Source organism: Chlamydotis macqueenii, chromosome 20, assembly GCF_036417535.1.
Source record: "Chlamydotis macqueenii isolate bChlMac1 chromosome 20, bChlMac1.mat, whole genome shotgun sequence".
NCBI classification, from domain to species: Eukaryota; Metazoa; Chordata; class Aves; order Otidiformes; family Otididae; genus Chlamydotis; species Chlamydotis macqueenii.
In genome coordinates, this window is record NC_141575.1 from 12221661 (window position 1) to 12242654 (window position 20994).

The 20994-nt window shown below is 64.3% G+C and overlaps 2 protein-coding genes across 4 annotated transcripts in view; both read left to right on the forward strand.

Annotated features, from left to right (window-relative positions):
• RABL6 (RAB, member RAS oncogene family like 6) overlaps positions 1-2442 on the forward strand; it is a 61745-nt gene extending 59303 nt beyond the window's left edge. Inside the window, exon 15 of the mRNA XM_086763810.1 lies at positions 296-2442. Coding sequence (XP_086619936.1) covers positions 296-490 — 195 coding nt within the window. The 3' untranslated portion in view covers positions 491-2442. The remainder of the gene's footprint in view (positions 1-295) is intronic.
• An 8965-nt stretch (positions 2443-11407) lies between these two features.
• Positions 11408-20984, forward strand: AJM1 (apical junction component 1 homolog). 3 transcript variants are annotated; one of them, XM_086763790.1, is made up of 3 exons: positions 11408-11541; positions 15182-15255; positions 17049-20984. In XM_086763790.1, the coding sequence occupies exon 3, from the start codon at positions 17112-17114 to the stop codon at positions 20352-20354; it is 3243 nt and encodes a 1080-aa protein (XP_086619916.1). In that variant the 5' UTR covers positions 11408-11541; positions 15182-15255; positions 17049-17111; the 3' UTR covers positions 20355-20984. The 3 variants fall into 3 exon arrangements, 2 of the variants coding, with proteins under 2 accessions (XP_086619916.1, XP_086619915.1); XR_015260718.1 differs by lacking the exons at positions 11408-11541; positions 17049-20984 and adding exons at positions 11936-12101; positions 15389-15655; XM_086763789.1 differs by lacking the exon at positions 11408-11541 and adding an exon at positions 11936-12101.
• The last annotated feature ends 10 nt before the right edge of the window (positions 20985-20994 follow it).

The window sequence follows — 20994 nt, forward strand, 5'->3', positions numbered from 1 at the left end:
AGGCAGCAAGGGAAGTCTGCAGGAGGCTTTGTCTTTGACATTTCTGCCTGTCCAATACTGTGGTATTGTTGGGCACAAACGGCCTGACAGGCTACTGCTACATATAAACCAGATGGTCTTTCCTCTCTTCTGTCCAAACACACAGAAGGGTCTTCTGAAATGAACTCCAAGCCAGCCTTGGTAGTAGATTCTGCACCCTAAGGAAGGTTCCCGTCTGAGCCAGGTTTCAGGGTGATATATGCTGGGTTGCTGGCATGCTCAGAGGATTTATAATAGAAATCTTCTCATTTTGCAGGAAGAGGAAAAGTCTGTGAAAAAGAAGAGCAAACACAAGAAAAGCAAAGAGAAGGAGGAGAGCAAAGAAGAGAAAAAGAAAAAGAAGAAGAAGAGCAAGGAGAAAAACAATGAAATAGATGAACTGGAGGCTTTTCTTGGAGGAGGAGCCAGCGTGAGCAAGCCGCGAGGAGGTGGGGACTATGAGGAGCTCTAGGCTGGCTGCATGTACGCGCGGCGGACTCTTATATCGTGGCTGTCTCCATCTTTTCTTACAAGTCACACCAGGACAGGTGCAGAAGTATAAAGCTTTGGCCTTTGGCCACTTGCCATATATTCTCTCAAAACAGAGCTGGCAAAACAAAAGCTTTACATCTGTCTGTGCCGTTCAGGTGCATTCGATACACAAAGAAAATTCAGCTGAGATGTACTTGAGTAAGAGGAAGGTTCAGGGCACGGTTCCCAGGCCCACTTCCAGGCTGTCATTTTTTCTCCTTCCAGAGATGCCCTGCTGGGTAGCTGGCAGGGTGTGGGAGACAAAAAGGGAGCCTGCCTCCTGCTCCGTCCCTGCAGTATTCCACTCCTGCACACCTGAAATTCCTGTCTTGTTAAGAGGAAGTGCAACAAAACATGCCGCATGAACGCATTGTGCTCACCTGTCTCAAGTCTTTAACTTTTTATCCTTTTTATTTTTTTTAATGAGAAAGGTGGTATTGGCCATTGCTCCACCCAGCAGTTGATGAGCTTCAAATCACGCAGATCATGCTATGGTACAGCTCTCTAGAACAGCAGCCACAGGGCTAGAGTGAGAGAGTGCGTGTGATTTTGGAGTCTTTTGAGCGGGACCTTTCTGCACAGCGGCCTAACTAGCACTCACTGGTGCTGCTGGTGGAATTCATGAAGCCCCCTTGATTTCCGTGGCCCCAGTGTCTCAGACACTACACGTAAGCTGCTATGCAGTTTGGGAAAACAATGCAAAGTTCAAAGCTAGACTTAAAGAGAGAAAAATCAGTGCTTTTCTGCATTTCCAACCCTAGAGTTTGCATAGACTAGAATCCCCTCCCTTCGGTACCTCTCAGGGACATGACTCTCGTGGAAATGAAGATATCCAGAGCTTCAGAACTGTCTACAGGGAAGTGTTAGCATGGCAAGGCATTTGCTTCTCGGGCATTTGACAGTCACGCTGTAAAACACGGGCTCCCTCTCTACGCTGAGAGGGACAACCACTGTAGCTCAGACAGCGTCCTTCCTGATCCAGCTTCTGCCAATACTGCAGCTGTGTTTACTGGGCTGCACCTCCCAGCAGCCAACGTGCTGCCTTTCCCTGCCCCAAGTGGGGAGCCTCCTCCTATCCCGTGAGTTTGGGAAGCCTTTCAATTTTTGCTTTGAAATTAAGACCCGTGGGTTGGTGCCTGCTCAGCAGCATGGGTTGCCGTTGGATGGGCACTACAGACCAGCCCTTTGCACTTGCCTATGTGAGCAGCCCCTGTGTTGGATGGAGCTTGTTAGTTCTCCGTACACCCTTCTGTTTTGGTTCTGGTGTCCCTTTTGCAGCTCAGACGGTGAAGCTCCCTCAAGGATCTGTGCTTTACATTACCCTGTTGCTCGCAGGTTGATATGAGGCTTGGTTTTGTTCTCCATCTCCTTTTTGTTGTAAAATGTCAGCTGTGAAATCCAAACTGGGGTTTCCTTCTACATCCCTATAAAGCAAGGTGTTCTTTTGATCTGTTATCCACTTCAGAGTTGTCTTGAACAGCAGGCTCATGAACCTGCTCCATTTTTCTTTTTCTTTCCCCCACCCCCCAAAATGCACTTGTAACTGTTTCCCTATAAAACAAACAGGTTTTTTGCTGCATGAGCAGTACATTGTTCAGGTCTATCTGCCGTTAGCATTTGCCTACTTTTCTGAGCATTGCTGCATTTCATGTGACACTGTAGGGAAATTGCATGGGACAGTTCAAACTTTGCACGCCTGGGGAGGAAAAAGTGCATTGGGACGCACCGGTTTGCGGCCTCTCTTGCGAAAAGGCAGGCAGGTGTTGGAGCTTCAGCTGGCTGCGTTCCTGAAAGCACTTCTGTTCTGTGAAGATTTTGGGTCATGTTCCATTTTGCATTGACAAAAACCTGGTACAATCCATTCTGACTATAAAGCTCTGTTGTACAACTGCCTCTGCACATCATCTTCTCCACCACAAGTGTATGTCTGCCGGAGCTCGGGAGCTGCGTGGCCCTCCAGGACTGTTTCACAAAAGGGCGTCCCGCTTGCCCCTTCTTCGTGCTGCTTCCCCAAAGCTGCTGTTTCACACAGTGTAAGGGAGACAGCATTTTTGTTCAGCTCTGTTTCCTTGCGAATGCAGCTCTTGGTTAGCAGGAGGTTGTACAGGCGCTGAGTCCCCTGGAAACATTGATGTTGGCATCGTTTTGTCTTTCACCTGAGCCAGATTTGACCACCGCAGGAGCCTTTACATTCCCTGTGGCTCATGTTCCTTGTCAGCACAAGGAGCTGAGACAAAAACAAGCAAAGATGAGTCATTGTGTTCCAAAATACTCCTTTTAAAGAGAAAAGCAGATGCAGGAGCTCTCTTGCTAGAGCCCCAGGAGGGTGTGTGGCATGTTTTGGCTTTGGCAGCAGAGTAAGAGAAATCCCACCCAGTGGGTGAAGCGGGAGCATGGAAGGGAATAGCAGGAAAAAGGTACTTTTTAGACCAACGCTTCCATTTTTCAGGGAGTGCTGGACTGGTTAGGGCTACAGCATATGAGGTGTAACCCAGTACTGGCAAGCGTGAGTGAGGGGAGAAGGAGATAGAACTTGTCTGAGCGGGGCTCTCCTGTGCCCAGTCTTTCCAATAAGCTAAATATAAAAAGTCTCTGTACGTGCCTGTCATTATGGGGGAGCTTCTGCAGGATCACGTCAATATAAATAGTTCCTGTGAGCATCTCTGGAGGTACAGTGTATTTGCTTATGGGTTTATCAGTCATCCAAAAAAAAAAAAAAATTAAGAGCTTGAGGCTGAGGAGCTGCAGTTTCTTGCAGTTAGCCCTGGCCAGAGCTGCACGCTATGCAAGGTCTCAGTTGGTTTAGAGCAGCAGGACAGAGAAGTGCAAATTTCTCACTGCATTTGTAGCTTGCCAGCTGGGCCTGGCTCCCAAGCACAGCAAGGGGAGCCCTGTTCTTGGGGCCGCTGCTGGAGGCACACGCCTGAAAGCCATGCTGCCTGCTCCCCTGCCCCTGCACTGCGGGCTGGTTGGTGTTCCCAGGGCCCTCAGCCACGAGATGATTGTATCTTGGCTTCCCCTGTGCCAGCTTGAAGCCAGAGCGTTCACGATAAGTCGTGAGAGGTATCGTCAGGGTTCCCTATTCCTACCCACTGTGTCTTCCCAGCAGGGATCCCTCAGCTGCTGCCCGAGCCTCTGCGGGGCGCAGTACACGAGCTGCCTGATGAGCAGCCTCCGTTTGCTGGAGCCTCAGGCTGCTCTAGCAGCCCTCCAGGAGGAGAGGGGGCCAGGCCTTTACCCCTCATCTGCAGGAGTCTGCGTCTGCTTTGTGGACAGCACATGTGGTATCACAGCGGGGACAGCTGGGGCTGTGCTGCTGACCCAAGGCATGAATGGGAGCTGTACACCCAGTGTTTATTCTGGGGAGTGCTCCGTGCTGTACCCAGCCCTGGAGTGGGACGGGCCAGCGTGATGGTTAGCAGCTCCTGTCGCTCTTGGCAGCTCCTGGTGTGTGACTTGATGCAGCTGCTGTGACAAGATGTGGGTGAGGTCATACTCCGAGAGCAGACCGGCGTTTTGATCTCGGCAGGCTCACAGCATGCCTTCTGTGCCAGCATCCCTGTGGCTCCCCAGCTGGGAGCTGATTTTAGCGAGATATTCCAGCTGACCTGCACCCACATGGCCTGGAGCTGACTCCTCCGTGCTCGAACGTCCTCTCCCCAAGGATTCCTCCTGTGCAAAGGCAGCATGTTCACAGCAGCTTTCTCCTGATGGCCCAAGTCTCCTTAGCACAGGTGGCAATCCCAGCTTGCTCAAGCTCTTGCTTATGTTAATCTGTGTTTGTGGCTGTCACAAAACTCATCCTTGCAAAAGAACCAAGTTGCTTAGTGCTGCTGCTGAGCCCTGTACCCCAGCCCTGCATGGCATAACCTGTGCCAAAAGGACTGCGTCTCCTGATCCCCAGCCCGTGGCTTCCTCCAGCCCCTTGTCAAAACACCAGGTAGAAAAATAGCACAAGGACAGACAGGCCAGTCCCTGCAGCTCCCACCAGTCCCAAACCAGCTCATTTTCCGGCATCCCTGTGGGACGCTGTCCCTCAGTCTTGTGCCTTGAGGCTCGGGAGCTGTCTGGTAATTACCGGGCAGATTTATTCCTGGCCAATTTCTGCTTATTTGTTCCTTTGCCAGCAGTGGTGTTTAAATGCTGCTCCCCCATCCTAGCCCTGTGCAGCCAGGGCTCGTGTCCCTGCTCTGCGTTTGTGCTGCTGGACAGGCTGTCCCTCGGCTGCCCTGGCAGCTGTCCTTGACACTGGCTTCCCTTGGAGTTCATCCTTCTGTGGCTGTGCCAGTCCAGTTGAGGTCACGCCAGGGCTGGTATTTAATGGTTCCCGTACAATACGTCTCCTGCTGTACCCTGTGATGAGGCTGGCCTTTTTCACAGCTGCATCTTGCTGGGCCCTTGCAGCTAGCAGCTGACTCACCAGTGGACTTGGGTCATCATCCCACACGATTTACGACAAGGGGCAAATGCAAGGAGTGCAACCCTCCTGCCCTGTGAGGGGTTCAGCTTCAGGGAGGGCAGCGAGCGGGCAGGCTGGGCTGGGGGTGGGATGTCTGGTGGTGCAGCTTCCCTGCAGTCCAGGGTCTTGCTTCTTGGAGAGACTACAGTCCTTGCCTGTCCTCCTGGGGTGCCCCTGAGCTCGCAAACTAGTGATTCTGGGGAAATCCCACAGTAGGATGGGCCTGGGGACCGGGTGCGGTAACCTAGCAACAGTCTCAATCGTGGCATAATATAATTAATCCAGCGTTGGCTCAGTCTGCTGTTTGAAGAGACCGGGGCAAGTGGTTGAGCCTTTGTAACTTGTGGGTTTGCCTCCAAAACAAGCCTTCAGCATCTTGGGCGTGTCACACGTGTCCCCAGCCCTAGGGCAGCTCATGGGGAGCATCGAGCCTTTGTCTTTCAAGCACATTGCAAGCCTTCGGAGAGCCGTCGTGGCTGAGCCCGGTGGGTCCCGCAGGCTCCACGGGATGTGGTGTAGTCAGCGAAAGCTGCAGGTTCAGGCACAGAGCAGCCTGCGGGAAACCAGGGCACCGTTACGGGGTAAAGCAGGCGGTGTTACCTCTGTGCACATGTGTTCTGCTCAGAGCTGTGCGCGCGACACTGCCGTGGGGCGGCAAACCACCCTGTGACCCCGTAAAACTCCCAGTTACCTCCGGATCGTTGGCAGGCCCTGCCTTATGGTGGGAGCAAGGAGGGGAAGCAGTGGTGTGGCTTTCTGTCACTGCAGAGGTGAGATGAGGGGAGGAGGGGGGGAGGTGCTGTGTCTCCTGGTGGCAGGGGACACTGGAGAGATGCCGATCACCCCTCTTCAGCATGCCTGTCCCTGCTCCGGGACAGCATGTGTCGGCACGGGAGAGCTCTGCCTGCGCCTGAGCTTTGGCCTGGGTAGCAGCTGCAGACGGAGACCGTGCTGGCATCTGCAGCCTGGCTGCGGGAAGGAGCCAGCCGGCTGGGAAAAAGCAGGCTTTTTTCCCTGGAGCTGGTAGGAGAAACACTCCTTCCTGTGCCATGGGCAGGAAACGGCTCTGCAGAAGGGGACGAGGTGGTGGGCTCCCACGATGGCCTTGCTGCCAGGGTCACCAGCCCAGCAGCGAGGGGGTTGGTTTGTGCGTCACTGCGGGAGCTGACGGCTTCAGGGGACGGTGAGCAACTGGTGCGGGCGTGTGGCGTGGCTCGGGCAGGCTGGAGCGATGCCTGGCAGCCCTGCCTGGCACCAGTGCTGCACGCTCTGCCTGGGCTGCAGGGGCACAGCTCCCAGCGCACGCTGCTGCTGCTGCATCCCGCTGGCAGGGCAGCGCTGAGACCCCTCCTCACAGGCACCATGCGGGGAGAGGGCACCCCAAACGGGCGTCATCTTACCGCTGGCGCTGCGGTGGCTCGGCAGATGCCGAAGACTCGGCAGATCCCTGAAGACTCCGTGCCTGCCAGTCTGTGGGGACCGACCCGTCGTTCCCAAGGAGGCAGGCAGGGCTGGTGACCCTCTGCAGGCAGGGACCCCAGAGCCAGCAGCTGCTTTACAGACTTCACCCTCACCCTCTTCTGTCACCAGAGGCACTGGGGCTGTGGGGCGGGCTGCAGCCCCTGAAGCAGCAGCAGGGCCTGGCTTCTCCCTTGTTCCCTAGATGGGGGAAGGGAGGTGATGCGAGGGAAAGAGGAGGGGAGAAGCTGAAAGGAGGGGAGAGCCCCCCTGCTCCTGGTCTGAGCGTCACACTGATGCCAGCCAACTTGGCTGCTCCTCGCTCGGGGAAAATGAGAGCATCGCCCCAAAACAGGAGGCCAGTGGGCAGCAGCGAGGGGCAAGAGAGTGGGCAGGCAGGGCAGCAGCGAGCATCCCACCCCACCCCATCCCAGCTCTGCCTGGCTCCCAGCTGTGGGATCCCCACGTTGCCTTGGAAACAGGGGATTTCACAGCAGCTTGCGGTGGTACTGCCTTCGGTGGAGTGGTGGGGGGAGAGGTCTTCCCCGTGCCCACGCCGGACACTGTCCTGCCCTGCCGTGTCCCCCAGGCCTGCCTGCGCTGCTCCCCACCTCCCCCCTTTCCCGCAGGCAAGACGCTGGGTGCCCATCACCCCTGGTTCCCATAGGGTGGCCACAGGTGGGTGCCACAGCCCCTCCATCACGTTTTGAGGTGCCCCACACCACTGCCCCGGTGCTGGAGCCCTCACCCTGGTAAACACCACTTTGGTGGCTGCAGTGCCCATGGGGAGAGGCCCAGCGACGTGCTGAGCCCGGGGGCTGGCAGCCACCCCCTGCCCTCCCAGCCTGGCCGCCCCTTCCACAGCATTGCAGGCCACGGGCACCGCAGCACAGATCCTGCGTCACCGCTTGGTACAGAAACCCACCCACTCCTGTAGCCTGCACGCTGGGGTGGTGCGCACGTTCCTGCTGCGTTCAGGAAGGCAAGCAAGACCCAGAAACTGTCTCCTCACCTGCCTCTCCAGAGCTGCTCACGCTCGACTCAAGTTGCACCCTGGCCCCGTTTCTCGCTGAGCCATCACCCCGGGGGGGCAATCGCCCTGACGCTGGGCTCCGTCTCGCGGGTGGCCCTGAGGACAGGCTGGCGGCTGCGTGTGCCGCGCCGTCGCTTCCCGTCATGGTCCCTGCGCTGAGCTGCCCAGCCTGCAAGAGGCTGCTCTCCTCCCTCTCTGCTCGCTGCTGTGCCAGCGGGGCCACCCAGCCCTTTGCCAACAAAACTGACGGGGAACCTCCGCGCCAGGCGGCAACCATATCACACGCCCACTGTCCCCGACAGCCCCGAGCACCTCTGGGGCAGGATTAGCCCAGGCACCCCGTGGGAGAGCAGTTTGGCCCCCATCTCCCCAGGCTGGGCAGGTTTTGGGGCCTGCTGGCTGCTTGGCGTCTGCCAGCCCGTCACATCCCGCTGTGAGGGTCCCGCAGCGTGACCGGCACCGGCCTGGCTGCCCGGTCCATCACGATGAGCAAGCAAGTTGCAGTGTCAGCGCAGGGCATGTCCGTCTGGGCAAGGATGCGCCGTCTCTCAGTAATGAGCCATCACACGGGGCAGAGGTGGACATCGTTTCTTTGTTTAATGTCCTTCAAATTGTTTTCCCCGGTTGTTTTCTAAGCTTCTCTGAGGAATCGGCTCCTTTCGCTCTCTTGGAGTGGGCTGTGCTGGGTTCCCCTGACACCATCACACCAGTGCCCCAGTCCCGCTGTCAGACTGGGGCTGGGGGAGTCTTGGGAAAACCCCTTGCTTGGGATTTTCGTCCTGCCTGCACCTGCTTCCTTGGTGAGGCTCTGGCCCTCCCGGCAGGGTGATACAGCATTTTGTAAACACCCAGAAAAGTCTTTCTGGCTTTGAAGCTGCCCCTGTACCAGCACGGCCAGGCTGTCCTCCTGCACCCTGCGTGGTCTCCACCAGCCTCCCCCTCCCCTTGCTGCATCGCCCTGGCTCTTTGAGTCCCCGCTCCCAGCCTGACAGGGGGCCAGGGCCTGCAGGCCCGGCAGGTTTGGGGCCTGGCCTCTGCAGGCGTGCCTGGCCCCGCCAGGGCCAGCATCCCCCGGGCACGCGCGGGGGACCCTGCTTTTGGGTCGTCCCTTACTGCTCCGAGCTGTGGCAAGGGGTACAGGGGGCTGATGTCCTGAGCCGGGTGGGTGTCGAATCTCACGAGTGAGCAGGACGAGAGCTGGGCTTGGGCTGGCCAGATGGCTGGTGAAACTGGCCGGCCCCAGAAGCTTCGGGGTTTTTCTGTTTTCCTGCCACGTGGCACTGGGGCTGGCTCTGCCGCCCACGGGGACGCACTGGTCGGAGGGAGGCCCCGGTGATAATGTGCGAGAGAGCTGGGGACAGAGCGGGGCTCTGGGTGACCCTGGCAGCAGGACCGGCAGGACAGCGGCAAGGAGGCACCCAACTCTGCTGCAGCCATGGCAGGACGGGCAGCCTTCGAGGACGGGAGCTGCGGGTGGCTTGCATGCGCTGCCTGTCTGCGTCAGCCTCTGGCCCTGTGTTCCCACCTCTGCGTGGCCCCGCTGGACTGGTCCTTGGGGCCTGGTGAGCCCCCCAGCCTGGCAGGCTGTGTAGGACAGGTGTGAGTCCCCGTGTCCCCCCCAAGCCGTGGTCTGTCCTGCTTTGGGGCTGGCCGTCACCACAGACCCCCAGTGTGACCTGTGGGCACTTTGTTCCTCTGTGCCTCAGTTTCCCCCTTGGCCAGGGAACAGCAGAACTGAGTCCGTCATACGCAGGCATGGTGACCGGGGGCACGTTGCCCGTGGTGACAGGGAGATGCACAAACCAAGGGCTCAGCCCCACCCCCAGCCCCCCAGCAGAGCCAGGGCACGCTGCAGCACCGTGCATGCCGGCATCAGCGAACGATGAGCGTGAATGGCTGCAGCTCCCGTCACCTGCGCGGCACAGGGGGCTTCTCCCCAGCCGCTGCCAGCAGAGATTGGGGAAGGAGCATGCTGCTGGTGGGGAAACTGAGTCACGGGGATGCAGCACACATCTGAGCTCCGCTCCCCGTTGGGGTTGGGGGAGGACCCAGCACTGAGCAGGCAAAACTCTGACAGAAGAGGGGGTTTGCCCCCACACCAGCCCAGCCTGGCTGCTCCTGGCCCTGATGGCCCACAGCGTGACTGCCAAGCCACACACCCCAGACACGGGGACAGACGCTCTCCTTCCCGGGGATGGGTGCTGGGCTGCGTTTTCCTTGCAGGGCGGTGGGAATGATCCTTGGTTCGTGCCATCCCTCCGACCGCATGCGTGTCCCCCGCCAGCAGGACAGGGGCCCCGGCAGCTCAGCCAGGGACAAGCCCAGACCTGCACAGCCATGGCGGGGACCCAGCACCACAGTCCCCAGCGCAGGGGCAGGGCACAGGCCCGACCCCACAGAGCTCTGCTGCCCATGTGGGGCTGTTCCAAGGGGGTCCCCTCCATCTGAGGGGCTGAAAAGCCAGCACGGTCACAGCCTCCAGCTCCATCTTCCACCTATGGGATGCTCCTGGCTCAAGGAGGAAGAGGAGGAGGAGGAGGTGTTCATAGCCCCAGTGACCTCAGCGCGTGCCATGGCGCTGCCATCTCCAGTGATGTGGAGATGTGCCCATGGCCCGGTTGGATCCCTCAGCACTTCCCAGCCTAAAATAGCAGCCTCCTGGGGGGAGCAGATGGTCCCTTTGCCACAGGGCTGGGGGGACACAATCCAGCCAGCTCATCCCCTGCCCTCCGGCGGCTGAGGCCCTGCAGCCGCCCCAATGCGCAAAGTGCTGGCGGGTGAGCTCAGCCTGTGCAGGTGCCACCCAGCGCCACAGCTGCACAGACAGAGCGCAGCACTGCAGGGGAACCCTCAAGCATCTCTGCCCACATGGCAGCAGTGTCCTCCGGCACGGCACTCCACACATTCCCATAGGATTTGGACTCCTTCATCATTTGGGTGACTGCACCCATGCAGGATGCTGAGCCCTGGCTCCCTCCTGGGTGGCGAGCTGGCCTGGCCCACGCTCCTGCACACATCGGTGACCACGTCATGAGCCTTGCTGGTGCTCAGCTCCAGAGCAGGGCCAGCAGCAGGCAGGGAGCAGATGGAGCAGCACGGCGGGGGCCGCGGGGGCAGGAAGCCGGGGGCAGCAGGAGCGGCTGAACCAGCAGCCCAAGCACTGCATCCCACAGGGAGGAAAATGGGAGACAGAGGGGCTCAGCTGAGCATGGCCCCAGGGCCCCGGGGGGCTGCTTGGCCCCCGTCTGTACAGCAGGGATGAGGTGACTCTGCTCCCTGGCTCACCACCCCCCCCTACCCCCCCACCGCAGGCATCACCTCCCTCTCATCTGTGCAATGAGCTCCTGGAGCTCAGCCTGGTCCTGAGCAGCGCGCGTGCTGCTTGTCTGAGTGGGCTCAGATGTGCCCACAGCATCCCTGGGAGCACAGGGCGCATTCGGGGGCAAAACGCATCTGCCTGGGTCGCGTTCCTGCAGGAGTTGCAGCAACAGCAGCATGCTGCAGACCCCGCACTCACCCCAGCACTAGGAGACCGCAGAAGGACGCTCCCGGTGCCACAGTGGAGAGCGGGAAGGGTCCTGGCTATGGAGGATTTTTAAACCGAGCAAATCCCGGTACGCACCTTGCAGAGACACGTGGAAGGTGGCAAACCTCAGCTTTGGGCTCAGAGCAGCGTGAGCCCTGCCAGGTCCCCAGCGCCAAGACCCCTTGCCGGGCACCCACAGGTGCCAGGACCCTCAGCTGCAGCAGGGGTGTCCCTGGAGCCATGGGCAGCGGAGCCTGGCTCGGGGGCGGGGGGGGTGGGAAATGGGGAAACTGAGGCAGAGCCGCGGCGCTGGGGCCAGTGTGTGCCGAGAGCCGTCGAACACCGCCTTCACCCGTCTCGGCACGTTGCCTGTTGACGTTGCCCGTGTCATCGCTGAGCTCCCCACGGGGAACCCCAGCGCCTCTGGGAAAACGAGGCCACTCCACGGAGGAGCTTAGCAGGGGATTTCGCTGCCCGGTTGGCGACCGCCGGGCAGGGCCGCCGCGATGTGCCAAGGTCAGGCAGACGGCAGGGATGGGCCCGGGGGACTGCTGGCACGGCTCCCCACAGGGGCGGTGGGCGATGTGGGGCTGAGCCTCCCCAGCCCCTCTCCAGGAGACACCGGTGCCTGGTCTCGTGGGTGCCCACAGCCGGGGTGCGCGGGGGGGGGGACCCGAGGGGCAGCACGGGGAGAGGGGGACCTGGGGGTCCCCAAACCCTGCCGGAGGGTCCCGCGGTGCGCAGGGGATCCTGCCGGGGGGCGAAGGAATGGGGGCCGGGGCCGAGCGGGGCCGGGGGCGGTGCCGGTGGGAGGCTCCCGGCCCGGCCGGTGACTCCGCCTGCCCGCATCGATGGGAAAAGCAGCGGCGGAGCCGCGCGGCAGCGGCGGAGCGTCGGGTCGGGCCGGGCCGGGCCGGGCCGGGCCGGGCCGAGCCGAGCCGAGCCGAGCCGAGCCGAGCCGAGCCGAGCCCAGGACGGGACGGGCCAGGCCAGGCCATGGCCAGCGGGGCAGCTCCAGCTCCAGCCCCAGCCTAGCGCGGCGGGGATGCGGCGTGGAGGCGGCGGGCGCAGAGCAGGTAAGGGGGGCGCGGGCGGGGGGCTGAGGCCTGGCGCACCACCGGGGGAACCCCGGCCGAGCCATCCCCCCGCCACACCTCCCGGACCATCCCATCCCCTCCGTGACCCTCCGACCCTCATTCCATCCCCCCGTGTTCCACATCCCCATCCCATCCCCCCGAGATCCTCCGGGGCCATCTCATCCCCCATGCTCCCCCCGTACCCGCTTATCGCATCCCCCGGTGCCCCACATCCCTCTCCCCATCCCATTCCCCTATCCCCCCGTGCCCCATGCCGTCCCCCCAGCCCCATCCCGCCCCGCCACAGTGCCCCCCCCCCCGCCCCATCCCGCCCCAGATCCCCGCGATGCCGGCCCGGGCCCTGCGCGGCCCAGCGGGCCCAGTGCCGGCCGGTACCGGTGCGGGGAATGCGGGGGGGCTGGGGCCACCGCCCTGGGCTCTGCGGGGCGTGGAGGCAGCGGCCGGGACGGCCCCGCTCCCCCCCCGGCCCCGCACCCCCCACGCGGGGACACCCGGGTTTGCGGGTGCCGGGGCTGGCGGGGGGGCGGGGCGTCCCCTGCTGCCTCCCGGGCGCTGCTCACCCCCCGCGTGGGGTGAGGGTGGGGGGGTCCCCCGGAAGGATGAGCCCCTCCAGGGGTGCAGGCAGGGCAGGGGGTGCTGGGCCACCCAGGGGGGCTGTGGCCGTGAACCCTGGGGGAGTCGGGGCGGGGCAGGGAGGGGTGTGTGGGGGTGCCCCTGGTGCAGGCTGGGGGCAGGGGCAGAGGGCTGCGTGGGTCAGGGCTGGGGGGCACAAGGGGTGTGCGGAGGGGCAGTGCAGGGGGCAGTGCCATAGGGGCACGGGGCGCTGTGTATGTTGGAGGGTAACCGGGGAGTCACGGGGGGGAAGGGTCCATTTGCACAGGGCAGGGGCCAGGGGCCAGTGGGTCCCCTCCCTGCGGGCAGTGCTGGGTGCCCCCTCCCCGTGCACCCAGGCAGCGCGTGCACAGCAGCGGCCGTTGGCACGCGCAGGCCCGCGCACAGCAGATGCAGCCACAGCACCCACAGCCCGTGGCACCTCCAGCGTCATCTGCATGAGCACGGCTTCGCGGCGCAGGCGAGACGCTGCCGCGGCCCTGTTTCCCACTGCGGGCACAGCCGCATGCTCGGGGCAGCGTGGGTGCCGCTGGCACGCTGGCAGTGCCCGTGGGGCTGCGCGCAGGCAGGGAGCTCAGTGCAGCGCAGCGCGCGGGCAGCGCATGCAGGTGGCGTGGGGACAACATGCTGCCAGCACGCGGGGCAGTGCCCTGGCCATGTGCTCTGTGCAAGGTGCTGGCAGCGTGAGAGCAGTGCACAAGCAGCGCGTACAGTGCACAACCAGTGTGTGCAGTGCACAAGCAGTGTGAGAGCAGCGCGCAAGCAGTGTGTACAGCGCGCAAGCAGTGTGTGCAGCGTGCAGGCAGTGTGAGAGCAGCGTGCCGGCCGTGCATGGTGCCCTGGCAGCGTGCAGGCAGTGGGGGCAGGCGGAGGGGCAGTGCCCCAGCAGTGCTGGGTGCAGTGTGTGCACAGCGGCCTGGCAGTGTGCTCGGCGCGGTGCTCTGCGTGGTGTGCTCGGTGTAGTGTGCTCGGTGCGGTGCTCGGCGCGGTGTGCTCGGCGCGGTGTGCTCGGCGCGGTGCTCGGTGCGGTGTGCTCGGCGCGGTGTGCTCTGCGCGGTGTGCTTCGTGCGGTGCTCGGCGCGGTGCTCGGTGCCCTGGCCGTGGGCACGGGGCAGGCAGAGGGCAGCGCAGGGCGGGCTGCGGGGCCTGGGTGGTGCGGTGGGCACTGGCAGGGCACTGGCACAGCCCCACCGCGTGTGGGCAGCCACCCGGCTCCTGGCAGCTGCCCGTGGGCCCCTCTGGCAGCCTGGGGTCGCACCCGGCCCCCAGCACCCTCGCGCTGCTCCCGTGGGCCGGAGCTGCCTGAGGCCGGGTGTTCACGTGTGGCGTGGCGGGAGCCGCGTGCTGGGCGTCGTGGGGTGCCAGGCTGGGAGCGAGGGCACGGCCCGGCTGCGGGCAGGGCCCCACGGGCAGCGGTGGGTGCGGGGCTGGGCGCTGAGTGGGGTGGAGGCGCGTGGGTGGCACCGGGCTCCACAGCGTGGCCAGGTCGAGCTGTGGGGTGGTCCTGTGGGCTGGCACGTGGGGGTCCCGCCGGGTGCCCCTCAGTGACACCGTGGGCGAGCTGCCATGCTGAGCAGAGGTGTCCGTGTGTCCTGCCCAGCAGCAGGGGCATGGGGGAGCTCTGCAACAAACTGCCTGGGGTGGGGATGGGGGCACAGGGCTGGCTGTGTCCCCAGGGGCCCGGTGCCCCCCGGGGGTGGCTCCCATGCAGGGAGCTTGGCGGGCAGCAGCACCCCTGAAAGCGCTGCCAGCCGGTGTTAGCACCCCCAGGGTGGCAGAGCGTGGAGACCCCGCGCAGGGAGACCAGTGTCTGGCGAGAGTGGGCAGTGGGGGGGTGAAGCGGGGCACCCAGTGCCCACTAGCCGGGGATGGGGGGGGCAGAAGGGGATGCGAAAGCCTCTCCCTGCAGAGGGACCTGGCTGTGGGGTGGGGTGCAGGAGCGCGGGGCACTGGCAGTGTTGGTGGGGCCATCCCGGCTCTGCCCCCGCGATGGGTAGAGGATGCTCGCAGCTTTGTGGGCGTTCTGCTCTCCACAAAGCCCCCGGCACCCCCACAGCCTCCCCACGCACCCACGCTGTCCTTGAAGAGGAGGAATAATTTGGAGAAACCATGGCAACCCCGAGCAACGCTGGCGATGCTAGCACTGCGCTGTCCCCGGGTTCCCCCACCGCCAAGGCCTTGTGGGGCTCTGCAGGCAGTGGAGGCCGGGGTTGGGGGTGGGTGGGGGAACGTGCCAGCGCCCACGGGATGCAGTGCCCACGTCCCCAGGACACGGGGATACGCACGGTGGCCTCGCTGGGCTACAGTCCGGTTTGGCTCAGCAGGGTGCCACGGCAGGGGTCTCTGAGGGCGCTCGCTGACCCCAAGGCACCCCACGGCCCCAGAAGCTGCCGCTCTGCCACGGCTGGGGGTTCCCCGGGACACTCACATGCCTCTTTATTTCGCAGTGCTGGGATGGAGCCAGCGCAGGGCACTCAGCTAGCTCAGCCCACCCACCCCCTCCCTGCTGCCGCCGGACCAGGTAGGACCCTGGGCTGCGGCTCCCGCCACCCCGACACCATGGGGATGGGCTTCCCAATGCTGCCAGCATTGCTGCAGCGTGGGGCGCTGCCTCCCCCGGCGCGGCCCAGCTCCCACGTGTTGTAACGCAGCAGGGCTGACGCCGAGCCACTACTACGGGGGGCAATCCTGCTCCTCCAGCCCCGCAGGCACCAGGATCCCCCTCTCCTCCTGGCAGCAGCCCACCCCACAGACAGACACCCCAGCTCCTCCAGCTTCACCTCAGCTCTGGCTTCTGGTCCCCCAGCTTCGGGATGAAACAGGGCTGAGCTGGGTAAGGCAGGGGGACTCAAGCCTCCCCATCTCTGCGCAATCTGCTTCTTGCCAAATAAAGTCTGTTCCTTTCCTCCCAGCAAAACCTCCCCCGTGGTCCTCTGCTGCTGTTCAAAGACAAATGCCTTTTGCTGGCCCTCGCCGCACCCCTTCGGCACATCCTGGAGCAGCCAGGACCCACCTGCGCTTCTGGGCCCCTTGGCCCGGTGGCCAAAAACCCAAACCCTTGTAAGACGTGATGAACGTTAAAGCCGGCTGGGTGTCCCCACCATGGGCAAGGCCGGCTGGACGGCCAGCGGGTGCCAATGGCAGCTCTCGGGTGAGATCCGTGCCGCGGCCCGCCAGGTCCTGCAGGCAAACCACCTCATCTGCGCCCCTGCTCACTCCGGGGGACTTGTACTGATGTCCCCCCTCCTCTTGTCACACAGCCGTGTCGCACACGTGGCTGGGGACTCTCCGCAGCCCGGCCACCCGTGCAGCATCACCCCGGAGCAGGTGGGGTGCAGCGCTGGCGGGTACCAGATCCCACGGCCTGCGGGAGCTGTAGCTGCCGTCCCGCTCGCTCTCCAGCCCGGGAGCTGTCGTGGCCACGGGACGGGAGAGGACACAGCCGGCAGGCGCTGAGCCAGCGCAGCCCCTCTGGCGTGGGAGTGTTGCGGAGGGACTCTGATCCGTCCTGTTCGGAGCCGCGGGAAGGGATGGAGGAGTCGCTGCTGGCACGAGGGGGTGGGGCACCCAGCACAGCCCCCCTCTGCCAGCCCCCAGTCCGGAGCAGCCCCAGAGCACGACATGGCTGCAAGCAGCCAGGACTGCTGGCACCTCGCAGGGGTGTTTGCGGGCCACGGCGGGTGCAGCCGCTGCGGGGAGCGGGTACAGCTCCTGTGCCCCTGGAGCCCCAAAGCTGCATGGGCTTCCCAGCTGCTGCAGGGGTGCTCATGGTACCCCCCGGGGGGTGACGCTCTCGCCTGCGCTGCTGGGCACAGCCTGTGCGGGGTCATAGGTGCACACGGTCCCAAGGAGACCCCCGCGGCCACTCGGATGCTCACAGCAGGCGGCCGGGCACACGCTCCCCACCCGCTGTGGGAAACCCTGGTGCTGACTCTCCCCAGCCCGCTTCAGCGCTGCCTTTTCCCAAGATGCTGCAAGGGGCTCCCCGTGTCGGCACCCCAGGACCAGGGCACGGCGGTCGAGGGCTTCCCCTCCCTGCGGGGAGCTGGCACTGCTCCCCAGCTGCCCGGTGCACCTGCGGGTGCCCTGCCATCCGCTCCGTTATTTGCACTCCAGCTTTGGAGCCTTTTTCCAGCTTCTTCCCCCAGTTGGGATCTGACTGTTAGCAGCAGCAGAGGCTGTGATGCCCCCAAACCCTTGTTTCTGAAGAGGTGGCCAGAGCCCCCACCCCGAGCCAGGAGCCATTTATCCAGTGCCACGGCGGCTCCCCGCAGTCCCCGCCAGGATTTAGGCGCCTCGTCTGTTCTCTTGCAGGGCTGGCTGCCTTCCTCTGAGGCTGTCTGAAGGGGAGCTGGCAGGAGAAGAGGCGCTTTTAAGATGACACGAACAGACCCGCCTGACATCCTGGTGTCCACGGTGTACCAAGACATAAAGGTGGCCACTGCAGCCCCTGGGGATTCAGTCATCTGCCAGCCCCTGGCACGATGTGATGCCTCCATGTCCTCGTCCCTGCCCCGCGAGCCGCAGCCCTTCAACAAGCGCCACTGCAGGAGCTTCGATTTCCTCGAATCGCTGGACGAGCAGCTGGGCACCCCCCCCGCCATGGAACGCCCCTGCCCGCGCCCCAGCACCCCCGAGCCCACGCCAGGGCCACCAGGCAGGCGGGCACCGCCAAAGCCGGACCCTTATGCCGGCAGGGTCCCCCTGCCGAGGAGCGAGCCGAAGCGACGCGCCCGCTCAAAGAGTGCGCCGCGGGTGAAGTCCACCTTCACCCCCGTGCCCATCGCCGTCTCGGCGTCGCCGCCACCAGCACGGCGTGGGCGGGAGGCACTGCGAGTGGCACGCGAGCCCACCCGCCCCGAGCCCTCACCACGCCAGGAGAGCCAGGTTCCCCTGCGGGCGCTGGCTAACGAGGTGCACCCCATCAAGCTGCAGCCACAGCGCAGCAGCGTCAGCCGCATCTCCCCACTCTGCCTGGGCAGCAACTGCTTTGAGGAGGGACTGGGTGCCAAGGCGGGCGCCAGCCCCCACGTCAAGTGCCGGGTGGACATCAAGCCAGACGAGGCGGTGCTAGTGCACGCGGCACGCAGCCTGCGGGCAGCCCAGACCCGGCAGGAGCCGCTGCGCTGGCCACGTACGCCCGGGGCTGCCCGCAGCCTGGCAGTGCCAGGGAGCAGGCAGGCGTCCGCATCCCGCACGCCCACCCCCAGCGACTCCTACAGCGGGGACCCCCCGCTCCTGCCCTACCCCGGCGAGTACTACGAGGCAGACCCGCGGGTGCTGGCGTACCAAACGGTGCCAGTGCCAGCCTCACGGGATTTCCGGGAGTACCCCGAGAGGGGCTGCATGACCTTCTCGGCCCCCGGCGTCCCCTCCAAGTTCTTCTACGCAGAGGAGCCGGCGCGGTGCCCCAGCCCCGCCATGCCCCTCCGCAGCTCCGGCTATGCCAGCTACCCCTACCCCAGCCGCCACGGCATCCCCCAGCACTTTTATGCCGATGACCCGGCCAAAGCTGCCGCCCACACAGTGCCACCCCGGACGTTGTACATGGAGGAGGCGCGGGGCTATCCGGTGCAGGAGCCGCCTGCCCGCGCCTTCTACGGGGACGAGCCTCGCTTTTATGCCCCCCGCGGCACGCCTGTCAAAACCCTCTACGCCGAGGACGCTCGGACGTACCCGGCCCTCGGCTCGTCTGCCCGCGTCTTCTACGCCGAGGACTACGGGAAGTACCGGGAGCGGGAGGTGCTGTCGCGGACGTGCCCCCCGCCCCGCAGCGCCCAGCCCTTGCACTTTGGCGACTGGTATTGCCCTGAGCGGGCCGCACTGCCCTACCAGACCTTGCAGGTGTCGCGCTTTGCCTCGCAGCCGGCCGGGCGCGAGGCCATGCTCTCCTCCTGGCATGCCAGCTATGGCGTAACCCCTCCGCGGCTGGGCCGGGAGAGCCAGCACTACTCCAAATCCTGGGATAACATCCTGGCGCCGGCAGCACGCAGGGAAGAAGTCTTGCAGCGCGGGCGCAGCTACGAGAACCTGCTCGCCCAGGAGCAGCACCGTGCCTTATCCCCCGAGGAGCGCCGGCAGCCCGTGGTGATCAACCTGTCGAGCTCGCCCAAGCGCTACGCTGCCCTGTCCCTCTCGGAGAGCTCCATCCTTGAGAGGGTGCACGCTGACGGCGGCCGTGCTCCCCTGGGCCGCTCCTGGTACGTCACGCCGGAGATCACCATCACCGACAACGACATCCGCGCCGACGGGCTGAGCAGGAGCGAGAGGCGCTCAGCCAGCTGGGACGTGCTGGACGCAGAGCGGGAGCGCGGTCCCTATGCCGTGCCCTGCGCCCCGCAGCCCGTCCCCAGGGAGAGCAGCTCGGGGCGCCAGCGCAGCTTGGAGCAGCTGGACGAGCTCATCACCGACCTCGTCATCGACTACAAACCGGCACCAGGCCACCATGCTGGGGACAGGGACAGCCTCGCTGAGCAGCTTAAGCAGCTTCTGAGCAGCGGTGCCCCGGGGCCACCCCGGCGGGGCGAGGGCAGGAGGGCCCCCTCCGGCATGCCCGAGGGACCCCGACCCACGAAGGAGCAGCCAGGTCCCAGCTCCCGTGCCGGCGCCCCGCGCCCACCACCTGCCCCGCTGTCCAGTGGCCCCTTTGAGAAGTCGCTGGACAACTGCTCGCCCGACCTGAGCGCGGAGGAGGATGACATGATGATGTGCTCCAACGCCAAGTGCCGGCGGACAGAGACCATGTTCAACGCCTGCCTCTACTTCAAGTCGTGCCACAGCTGCTACACCTACTACTGCTCCCGGCACTGCCGCCGCGAGGACTGGGACACGCACAAGGAGAGCTGCGTCTACGGGCGGGTGGGCAGCGTCTGCCGCCACGTTCTGCAGTTCTGCCGGGAGAACGCTGAGGTGCACAAGGCCTTCTCGCGCATCGCCAAGGTGGGCTACCTCTCCCGCGGCCGGGGGGTCCTCTTTCTGGGCTTCCCCAATGCTGGCTCGGCCGAGAACTTCCTCCAGTTTGGGCTGGAGAGCCTGCTGATGTCCCCCACCTACCTGTCCCTGCGGGAGCTGGAAAGCTACTCAGACAACCTGGGGGAGTACGCCCGGGAGCTGCGGGAGACGGGCAACCAGTACGATCCTGACGAATGTTTCCTCCTGAATGTAACCGTGGCTGTCACCCAAAAAGTGCCGGAGAGGCCGTCGCCGAAGACGCAGGTGCCGACAGTCAGGAAATACGCCAAGGTGGCCTTAGCCTCCTCCAGCCCCGAGAAGAAGATCCTGAAGAAGGAGCGGGACATGGAGACGTTGATCCTGACGCCCCCACCCGGCACGGCGGACATCGACAAGGAGGGAGAGGAGGGCCGCAAGGCACGGGAGGTCTGCTTCATCAACATCCAGCGGGAGCTGCGCATCCGCGGCGTCTTCCTGCGACACGAGTTCCCCGCCGTCTACGAGCAGCTCTGCGACTTCGTGGAAAGCAACAAGCGCTTCACTCCCACCACCATCTACCCCATTGACAAGAGGACGGGCAAACAGTTCATGTGCATGATCATGGCAGCCTCTGAGCCCCGCACCCTCGACTGGGTGGCCAGCCCCAACCTCCTGGACGACATCATGTGAACGTGGGGTGGGGATGCCCCCAGCACCCCTGGGTCATCCCGCTGTAGATAGGTGTTGTCCCGTCGATGCGGCGGAATGGGGACCTCCTCTCGGATGCAGCACCGAGGGAAGGAGGCTGCGATGGGCTGCGGGTGGCCAGTGTTGGCTGGGGGTCGGGCGGCAGGCCGGGGGAGGCCATGGGGCAGCGTCCTGGCGACCCTGCAGCACCGCTGCGGTGAGCGGCGCTTGGCCAGGACAGGGGCACCCCGAGCCCACCCCGGCTTCTGCCCAGCGGACAGCCGGGCTGCCCGCGCACCCAGAGCCCCCCACGCCTGCCCGTGCACCCTGCCTGTGCCCGGGGCCCTGCCGAGCCCCCCCGGGCAGAGCCCCCAGCGGCTGGGGTCCCGGGGGGGACCGCGGTGCCAGCCAGGCCGTACCAAGCGTGTGGGCGCTGCAGGGCCCGCGGCGCGGCCCTGTCCGGCTGGCGGGCGGGGGCTGCGCCGCACAAGGTCTCTGTTCCCACAGCGGCTGTGTCCCCCCCGGGCCACTGAGGCACAGCGGGACCCCCGCAGGGTGGCTGTAAGGCCCCCGTGGGTGCCCCTGTGACCCCCCGAGGTCTCTGGGTAGCGGGCAGGGTCCCTGCGCGCGGGACAGGGCTGGG

What these genes read in the sequence shown, in the direction of transcription:
- AJM1 (XM_086763790.1), top strand. Translation starts at nt 17,112, where the DNA reads ATGACACGAACAGACCCGCCTGACATCCTGGTGTCCACGGTGTACCAA.